The following is a 10,730-nucleotide window of genomic DNA, read 5'->3' as shown; positions in this document are numbered from 1 at the left end:
ACTTATGCAGTTTAACATCACAGAAAATATTAATTTGCTTTTTAACAAACTCTTAAAAACATCAGAAGTAATTCTAAATGCAACTCTATTAAAAGTGTTAACAGAATAACAAAACGACTTTTTTTTTTTTTTAAAGATAAAAAAAGTTTGAACTATCTTTAAATAAGAAATGTGAGAACAGTTTAACAGAACTTCTTGTTTATTATGTATTTAGCGAAACAGATAAATATATTTGCAAAAGCATAGAGAAAACAAACTACACAAAAGGCCCATCTTTATTGCCAAACTGAACAAACTTTTCTAAACTACATAAATGGTCTCACTATATTGCCATATTGAACAAACTTTTCTAAACTACCCTCTTTTTGAATTTTTAGCTTCATGTTTTTAATTTTGTCTTTAATATGGCTTCGGTAGGAGTACTTTTGCAAGACATGAATGAGCTTGTCACTGCTATGATTTGCCAAGATGCCAAGGTAATCTTTGTACGAGCAACTTGAGCTTACATCTGTAAACACGTCTTGCAAGATGTATGCCAACACTAAAGCTGCACATCGAGGAAAACTTCTGGTGTTGAACCATTCGTTGTGGCCAGGGCAAGCATTCAGCTTTTCAACTATTTCATCTAAAATTTTACAAACTCAAGTCATAACACAAAGAGATTAAATCGAATATTCATTTGGTTCTGAAGCATGACAAGATTAATTTTGTTTTTTTATTTGTTTTTTTTGTTGACCTTATTGTTTGCACTGATAGCAATAACTGGTTTTTGAAAGATTACCTAATTGGCATTGGCTAACTTCTGCTTTGTTTTCCTTTGTTCTTGGCTGAGTTGATCCTGAAATAAAATAAAACCATGTTCATTTTTCTAATTCATAAAAAAACCATCAACAGTTTCTAAGTGTTAGAGATAATAACAAGCTGTGCATGATTTCTAACGGTGATGTTTCTAACTTCATCATTAGAAATCGGGTAGACACAACTTTCTAAAAGTGCACTTAGCAATGATGGCTAGTTTTTATTAACAGTTAACCATCTGAAATTGTGCAAGAAGAGGTTTGTGTTTATATATGTTTGTATAAATTAGGTTTTACATTACCGATGTGTTCTTGAGTAAAAGATGGCATTTCCAACTTGATTTTTTTTCTTCTTGGATCTTTTACTTCTAAAACATAATCAGTTTTAGTATCATTCACTTGTGTAAACATTTAAGCAATCACAGAATTAGTCCTGCAACAAATACATACACACTTCTGTGTTGTTTTTTTTGTTTTTTTTTTTGTTTTTTTTATTGTTTTTCTTTTTTTTTTTTTTTTTTACAGCTTTAACAATAACAATAGGGCAAGGAGTTAATTTGGGCATTTTTATTTTTTGAAAGCGTGTTGAGATTTGCATAAAAATCAAAAATCAAAAAGAATTTACCTCTGGATGTACAAGCAAGACTTTGGCTAAATAGACTACCAACAGATTGAACAGCACCAGGTGAGGGCTGTTTTTCAAGAACAGTACCAGCCTGTTGGACTGGAACAGCTGAAAGAAACAAACTGGGTTTGGCCATCGTTTGCTGACGAGCAACAAGATTAGGAGCCAGAGGAACAGAAAAGACCTCTTTTGAAGGATTAAAAACAACTTGCAGAGAAGGAGCAACATGAACAGGTTTGGCAACCACTTGCTTATGAGCAGGTTCAAGAAGAGCAGGTTCAAGAAGAGCAGGTTCAAGAAGAGCAGCTTCAGGAGGAGCATGGAAAACACGTGTGACAGCCATAAGATTATCTTGCTGTGAAGCAACATTAGACACTGTTTCCAGCAGAACAGAAAAGACCTCTTTTGAAGGACTGAAAGCAACTTGTTGAGCAGGAGCAGCAGAAACAGGTTTGGCAACCACTTGCTCACTAAAGTAAACTGGAGAAAGTTGTGCATGGTGTTCAATAAAATCCGGTTCATCAGGAAATAATGTTAATGCAAGAGGAGAACAAGCTGTGCCAACAGGAACAGCTAGAGTCTGATCTACATCCATACAAACAGCTTGTTCATTAGGAACTAGTTGTGCAAGAGCAGAGGATAGTTCAAGAACTGGACCAGCGATTGTTTGTTCAGAAGGAACAGACGAAACAGGAGTTGAGCTAGGTTCACACAAGAAATCTACAACATGTTCGTTGCTGTCCTCTAAAGGAGCATTGTTTTCTACAGCTGGAGAAAATGGAACCACTGTGGTACAACCGAAAGTAGCAGCACATTCTTCAGAGTCAGAACCGGAGTCTGAATCTTCCTCAAAAATGTCCTCAACATCATGAAAACCGTACTCCTCTGCATTAGTTCGGAGCCAGTCCATCACATCCTTCTCCTCCTTTGGTGGTCTCTCAGACTTTTCAACAGTCAAAGACTCTATGACTCCGAAGGACTGTCCGATGCCCAGGGCAAAGCGCAACTCCTCTGCAGCGTTCCACTGGGACACATAAAAGCTATCCATTGTGTGTCTGCTGTGCTTCATGTAGAGTGTAGCAAACCGCTCGCGATCTTCTTTGCTGTTGTTGGCAAAGTAAGTGGCTATCGAACCGCGAATGCAAGTGGGAGTAAGACGCTTCATGGGAATGTTTACTTGGCTTTTTCTGAAGCAGGACGTCAGGCTAGAGGTGATAGCAGAGGAACCCATCTGGTAAACAGGCACTCTAGTTGCACCTAGTGTCACACCTTCGTCTTTGTTGGCTCTCACCGAAGGAAAAAGGGGCCTGTAGCAGTCGCTCAACTCCAAAACAGTCTTGGTGTCTGCAGCCATGTAGTGAGAGTCGTTGACAAGAAGGTCTCTGTATCTCAGCAAATAAATATCGATCAACACTTTCAAGTCGTTCGGCACTAGAATGTTTTTGGCTCCGTACTTGTATGCTGTTTTGTAGCGCTCTTGCACAATGCAATATCCACACTCACTCTTCTCAGCAGCCATGTAGTCTCTAATGTTTAAAAGAGCAATGTTAGATTTTCTTAAACTGTTAATTACAGTGACAGAGAGCAGAAGATGGTTTCGTAGAGACACAGCATTGTCTCTAGTCAGCGGAAGAGACGCCTTTCTAATCGATTCCACTAAGTCTCTTACGTATGCAGACTTGCCATATTCGGTCAGCAAACTGACATTGATGATGTTGATGCTTTTTCTTCTTTTCACAAGGCTCCTCCTCAAAGAACGAAAGGGCCTCAGCACTTTTCGCAACTCATCCACCTTGCAGCGCAAACGTCGGATGGCCTCATGAGAAAGTCCGAAATAGACGTTTCTGGCTTCACTGAAACGAAACAGGAGACAAAGGGAGACGAGGCGGTTGTACAACGTGTGACAAGACATGGCTTTTGTTTGGTCAAGTTCACTCAGCTTGGAATTGAGCTGAATTTTCTTAAAGTGCAAGGAGAAGTATCTATCCTCCAAAACATTGGAATTGGTGAGGGCGTTTGGGTGCAGCGTCAACGTGCTGTCACAACAAGTCAATATTTCCACAACTGCATTTTTGTAGATCTTTGCTTGTGACCAAGTGTTGTTGTTGGCTACCACAAGCCACTTTTCAAAGTCTCTGAAGAGCTCATCTGCTGACTGGTAATAAAAGTGAAAAGCATCTTTGTCCAGCTGAAACAAGAGTCTCTTTTCTTCGGTCAAGACATAGGAGCTGGAAACCAAGTGCTCTAAGGAATCGAAATCAGAGTCAAGGACGGATTCGGTGTTCAGCTCTTTGTTTTCTACAGAGGTGCATTGGTTTGCAGAAGGAGCCTCGGACGAACCAGCAACTGGTGAGGGCAAGCTTAAAAGAGGATCAGAGGAAAGAACCGGAGAAGAAAAAGAGGAGGAAGGCCCAGGAGCAGAGGATGCAGAGCCTGATGCAGACGCTTGTTCAGCTACTGGCTTAATACCAAAGAAGGCAGGTCGAATAAATTGAGGGACATAGAGCTTCTCGTTGTCGTATCGCTTTGCCTCTGCAATCTTTTGTTTGATCATCTTGGAATCGTAGAAATGAGTCTCTTTCAAGTGTATGTCCAGTCGGTCGTAATACTTCCAACATTGCAAACAGGGGTAAGGTTTTGGACAGCCGGACTTGCGTTCGAGACGAGCATGCTGAAACTTCCTGACCATTGCAGAGTAAAAGATGGAAGCTTCATCCAAAGTCCAAGAATGATCTTTTTTAGTCAAGTGTCTTTTAATGCTTGTGGACGAATGTTTGCACAAAGGCATCGGACAGCTAACAGCGTACCTCTTCTTGGTACCATAGAAAGGTACAACCCTGTTTACGGAGCCACACGCTGCAACTAATGCGGCCCTGACTTTGTTTTTGAGCTTTAAGTCTCTCTGTTCTTGTGACTGCTTTCTTTTCTTTTTTTTTGCTTTAGAGTTTGGAGAAGAAGCAACAACAGAGTTGTTTTCTTGTGAAGAAGACATGTTCAGGTGTTTGTTTGCAACGGTTTTTGCTAAAAAAAGGAAACCAGTCAGTGAGAGTTTTTTTCTTCTGCCTGCATCCAATCCTGGAATGTTTACAACTGCAGGGAAGAGCTGTGTTTTTTCGAATCCTCTGCAAAAGAGAAAAAAAGAAAGAAAAGAGAGCAACAAGAAGAAACAAAGTTTCCACTAGCAAATGAAAAAGAATGAGAGCAACTAGCATTACATGCATGGTGGCAGCAGTGATTGCTATTATGAGAAGGAGAATGAGAAAAAAAAAAAGAAAAAGAAAAGAAACAAATAAATAAAGAGATGGAGTTTGAGAGGATCTCGCAACCATATGACTCAAAGAAAGAAACTGTGTTGAAAAAAGGCAAGAGAGGGCAAATAGAACTTGCTAACAAGGACAAATGACAGACATAACTACAACAGTAACAACTCTCATTGCAAGCATAATAACAACAGCATCAGCATCACTGACTCAGAGAGTGTTGACATAACAAAAAAGAAAACAAAAGTACAAGCCAAGTGGGGGAACATTAACAAACACTCATTGCAACTATAACAACAACAACAACAGCAACAGCATCACTGACTCAGAGGGTATTGATAAAAAAAAACAAGCAAAACAAAAACAAACAAAAAAACAAATAAAAAAACAAAACAAGCAAATTGGTGTGAACAGTAACAACTCTCATTGCAAGCATAATAACAACAACAGCATCAGCATCAGCATCACTGACTCAGAGAGTGTTGACAAAATAAAATAGACAATAAGCAAGCAAAGTGGGTGAACAGTAACAACTCTCACTGCAAGCATAATAACAACAACAGCATCAGCATCAGCATCACTGACTCAGAGAGTGTTGATAAAATAAAACAGATTATAAACAAACAAAGTGGGTGAACAGTAACAGCTCTCATTGAAAGCATAATAACAACAACAGCATCAGCAACAGCATCACTAACTCAGAGGATATATAAAAAAACAAACAAACAAACAAACAAAACAAAAACAAAAAAAAACAAGCAAAGTGGCTGAACAGTAACAGCTATCATTGCAAGTAAAATAACAACAACAGCATCAGCAACATCATCACTGACTCAGAGAGTGGTGATAAAATAAAACAGATTAAAAAACAAGCAAAGTGGCTAAACAGTAACAACTATAAATACAAGTAAAATGACAAAAGCAGCAACAGCATCACTAACTCGCAGGGTGTTGATAAAAAAAAAAAGCAACAAACAAACAAAGCAAGCAAAGTGGGTGAACATTAACACTCATTGCAACTATAATAACACCAACAGCAACAGCATCAGTGACTCAAAGGGTGTTGATAAACAAAAACAAAGGCACAAACAAAACAAGCAGAGTGGGGGAACATTAACAACACTTATTGCAAGCATAATAACAACAACAGCATCAGCATCTCTGACTCAGAGAGTGTTGATAAAATAAAATAGATTATAAACATGCCAAGTTTGTGAACATTAACAAACACTCATTGCAACTATAACAACGACTACAGCAACAGCATCACTTACTCAGAGAGTGTTGAGAAAAAAAACAACAAAAAAAACAAAAACAAAACAAAACAGAAAACAGAAGTACAAGCCAAGTGGGGGAACATTAACAAACACTCATTGCAACTAAAACAACAACAACAGCAACAGCATCACTTGCTCAGAGGATATTGATAAAAAAAACAAACAAACAAACAAACAAAACAAGCAAAGTGGCTGAACAGTAACAGCTATCATTGCAAGTAAAATAACAACAACAGCATCAGCAACATCATCACTGACTCAGAGAGTGGTGATAAAATAAAACAGATTAAAAAACAAGCAAAGTGGCTGAACAGTAACAACTATAAATACAAGTAAAATGACAAAAGCAGCAACAGCATCACTAACTCGCAGGGTGTTGATAAAAAAAAAAGCAACAAACAAACAAAGCAAGCAAAGTGGGTGAACATTAACACTCATTGCAACTATAATAACACCAACAGCAACAGCATCAGTGACTCAAAGGGTGTTGATAAACAAAAACAAAGGCACAAACAAAACAAGCAGAGTGGGTGAACATTAACAACACTTATTGCAAGCATAATAACAACAACAGCATCAGCATCACTGACTCAGAGAGTGTTGATAAAATAAAATAGATTATAAACATGCCAAGTTTGTGAACATTAACAAACACTCATTGCAACTATAACAACAACAACAGCAACAGCATCACTTGCTCAGAGGATATTGATAAAAAAAACAAACAAACAAACAAACAAAACAAGCAAAGTGGCTGAACAGTAACAGCTATCATTGCAAGTAAAATAACAACAACAGCATCAGCAACATCATCACTGACTCAGAGTGTGGTGATAAAATAAAACAGATTAAAAAACAAGCAAAGTGGCTGAACAGTAACAACTATAAATACAAGTAAAATGACAAAAGCAGCAACAGCATCACTAACTCGCAGGGTGTTGATAAAAAAAAAAGCAACAAACAAATAAAGCAAGCAAAGTGGGTGAACATTAACACTCATTGCAACTATAATAACACCAACAGCAACAGCATCAGTGACTCAAAGGGTGTTGATAAAGAAAAACAAAAGCACAAACAAAACAAGCAAAGTGGGTGAACATTAACAACACTTATTGCAAGCACAATAACAACAACAGCATCAGCATCACTGACTCAGAGAGTGTTGATAAAACAAAATAGATTATAAACAAGCCAAGTTGGTGAACATTAACAAACACTCATTGCAACTGTAATAAGAACAACAGCAACAGCATCACTGACACAAAGGGTGTTGATAAACAAAAACAAAAACACAAGCAAAGTGGGTGAACATTAACAACACTCATTGCAACTATAACAACAACAACAGCAACAGCATCACTGGCTCAAAGGGTGTTGATAAAATAAAGAAACAAAAACAAAACAAGCAAAGTGGGTGAACAGTAACAACTCCCATTGCAAGCATAATAACGACAACAGCAACAGCAACACCATCACTGACTCAGAGAGTGTTGATAAAATAAAATAGATTATAAACAAGCCAAGTGGGGGAACATTAACAAACACTCATTGCAACTGTAACAACAACAACAGCAACAGCATCACTTACTCAGAGAGTGTTTATAAATAAAACAAAAAACAAAAACAAGAAACAAAAATACAAGCCAAGTGGGTGATTACTAACAGCGCTAACAGCAGCAACAACAGTGTCTTTAGAAACAACAAACAAGTACAACAGCAACAACTGCTTTTACAGAGTATAACAATAACAACAACATGGCACTAACAACAACAAAAGGGTTGGAATAAAAACCTGTAGGCAAAAGGAGAGCTGCATTCAGACAAGATCGATTACAAAGAGGCTCTTCTTTAGGACAGAGGAGAAACTGCTTTTGAGGGACAGAGGGACTTTTGTTGTTGTTGTTGTTGTTGTGCAGAAACCAACAAACTTTTATTGAACCGAATATAACCGAATATAACCGAAAGTCTTGTTTGCTTCTGTTTTGTGCCATCAAGAAGGGAAAACAAAACATCACAAAACAAACGAAGCAAACGAAACAAACAAACAAACGAACGAAACAAACAAAAAAACGATTAAATAAATAAACAAACAAACGAAACAAACAAACAAACAAAAACAAATAGGAAAAACAGAAAACGCAGTACCGAAACCTCGCCATTTTTATCCTTCCTCGAGCTTTCTTTGGGCGCCAAAGACCGAGAAAGTTGAGCAAACGTGACGTTGAGGGGGGGGGGGGGGGTACTTAAGGCCAGCAGACCGACCAATGGCAAGCTTAGGAGAGACCCACGTGAATGTTACATTTTCTTTCTATGTACGCTGAATCCGCTCAAAGTCTGGAATTTCCAGCATTCACGTGTCATCACTCCAGCCACCAGATTGGCCCACACTTTGCACACTTTCAAGACTAGAACTTCACTTAATCACAAATTGAGCCAAAAAAAAACTAAGTCTCGCATGGCGACAACTTTTCCAAAAGCAAACAAAGGCAAACAAAGGCAAACGAAGGCAAACGAAGAAAAAACAAAAACAAGTAAACAAAAACAAAACCGAAAAGGGAGAGAGAGAGCAAGTCGACTCATTTCTTTCGACTGCCTTAAACGAGAAGTCTAAAACGTTTAAAAGTTGAAAACTAAGTTTTTTAAATGAACTGCACCGAAAAAACTTTACGACAGTTTAGCTGGTTAAAAACGCAGAGGAAAATATTTTATAAAATTTAAGCGTTCTAAAGATGTCCATTTTTGTTTTTGTTTTTTTTTTATTTTGGTTTGTTTCTGGTTTGCTTCTTTTTTTTTTTTTAAATTCTAGCGATCGAGCATATTTGAACGGTTTCATCAACCTGTTGGCGCACGTGCTCGAGAGCTAGAACTTTGATTGCTTTTGTTGTTGAGAATTGAGAATGTCCGAGCAGGTTTTTTTATCGATTTCATCGCTTGTGGCGAGGCAAAAATCAAAACGCTTTTTGGACGAAAGAAAGGAGATTAAAAGGAAAAAAGAGAAGAAAAAAAAAAACAAAAAAATAGGTTATGTGTCATAAACATTTATTTTCTCACGCGATGACGTCTAGTTTTGTTAGAGTAATTAAAATATGGTATCAAGTTTGTAATTTCTATCTTATTTTTAGTTACGGATAATTGCCAATTATGTCACGTTTAGTATACACAACGCTGTTTTCTTAATAGCAATATGATACAAACAAGTTATAAAAAAAAAAAGCGTTCGCTCGATCTTCCTTAGTCAGTTGAACAAAAAGAAATTTTCACAACATATGATTGATTTGGTTGTCCTAGCAAGCTGTTTTAGCAAACGACTAGAGGTTGCAACTGTTGTTCATTGAAAACGAAAAATCTAGCGTCAGCAAGAAATTTTTGAATACATAATGTACACAAAAGTGGCACTAACAAATGAAAATGTAAAAAAAAATGTTTACCTTGATGCCAGACTCGCAGAGATGTTGTCGCTCGTTGCTATCGACTGCGAACAGCTTTGTTGTTTTTCGAAGTGCCTCTTCACTCTACTTATAGCCGAAGTTTTGGCTTCGAAAAAAAATACGAACGTCGTTAAGCTCAACGAGCTGCTTTAATTGTTGTTCGTGCGAAAACGAAATGCTTAAACGGATAAAAGTGTTGGCGTAATTACACTTTTCGACCGCGATGCAGTTTGTCAACAACTCTAGCGTACTTTTTTGGCTCGTGGAGCAAAAAAGCCTCATGATAATAGCAAAGGCTTAAAATGTCTTAACATGTCAGCAAAGGCTTAATATGCTTAATAAACTGTGGGTTAAGTTTTTGCGGTGCAGCTCATTAACAACTTAATTTGCAACTTGCTGGCACAAGCAAACGTTTATGACTTCTCGTTTAAGACAGTTGAGCGAAATCAGTCGACTCACTCATTCTCCCTTTTCTGTTTTGTTTTTGTTTTGTTTTTTTGTTTTTGTTTTTGTTTGTTTTTTTTTTCTTTGTTTGTCTTTTGTTTAAAATGTAAAAAACTCGAAAGGAAAGTTGTTGCTTTGTTTGCTTATTGAAAGTTTTCGCCAGTTGCAAGACTTAGTTTTGTTTTTGTTTACTTATTAAAATATCGAGGAAAATATTTGAGGACATCGCATTCTAAAGGTGCCTTTTTAATAAAACATCTAACGATTTAGCTTTTAACGTTATGCTCAAAAGAATGCCCGTTTCGGTTTCTTTTTTCTTTTTTTTTTTTTTTTTTTCCTTTGTTTCAATTGGGCAGAGTGCTCATTTGAGCAGCCCGCCCATGATCCAAAATTAGGACTTTTCTACGAGATACTTTTCATGGACTGTTGTAATTTCAGCAGACCAACACAGTGACTAGTTGGTAGTGTGTGTTAGTTCCGCTTTCATTCACGGTTGAGCGGACCTGTTCGATTACTCGAACATTGGTCACGTCTGGAACGTGAGAATGCTAGAGTGCGTTTTACTAACAATTTTATCGCTTGTGGCCAGGAAAGCAAAACTTTCCGTTTTTGTCTTTTGCATTCTAAAGGTGCCTTCTTAATAAAACCTCTAACGATTTAGCTTTTAACGTTATGCTTAAAAGAATGCCCGTTTCGATTTCATTTTTTTTTTCTGTTTGTTTTTGTTTTTGTTTTTTTTTTTCAATTCGGCATTTTAAGGGTGCCTTTATAACAAGATCTAACGATATAGCGTTTAATGTTGTGCTCAAAAAAAAAAAAAGTGCCTTTTATATCTCTCAATGGTCTCCAACGATAAAACTGCCGACCAATCGCAACGATTAAACAGCCGACCAATGGCA

The 10,730-nt window shown here is 37.4% G+C and overlaps 1 protein-coding gene across 1 annotated transcript; it reads right to left on the bottom strand.

The window, feature by feature from the left end:
- Window positions 1-259: 259 nt before the first annotated feature.
- Window positions 260-8,176, bottom strand: LOC149892611 (uncharacterized). The gene is made up of 5 exons (XM_090080006.1): window positions 8,105-8,176; window positions 1,423-4,443; window positions 1,100-1,165; window positions 782-838; window positions 260-625 (listed from the first exon to the last, which is right to left on the bottom strand). The coding sequence occupies exons 2-5, from the start codon at window positions 4,412-4,414 to the stop codon at window positions 306-308; spliced, it is 3,435 nt and encodes a 1,144-aa protein (XP_089936132.1). The 5' UTR covers window positions 4,415-4,443; window positions 8,105-8,176; the 3' UTR covers window positions 260-305.
- Window positions 8,177-10,730: the final 2,554 nt, after the last annotated feature.

Source organism: Hydra viridissima, unplaced genomic scaffold (assembly GCF_058129835.1).
Source record: "Hydra viridissima isolate aposymbiotic clone 2 unplaced genomic scaffold, HvirCarnegie_v1 scaffold_2, whole genome shotgun sequence".
Taxonomy (NCBI): domain Eukaryota; kingdom Metazoa; phylum Cnidaria; class Hydrozoa; order Anthoathecata; family Hydridae; genus Hydra; species Hydra viridissima.
Note: the sequence above shows the minus strand (reverse complement) of the source record. Positions and strands in the feature narration are given on the sequence as shown.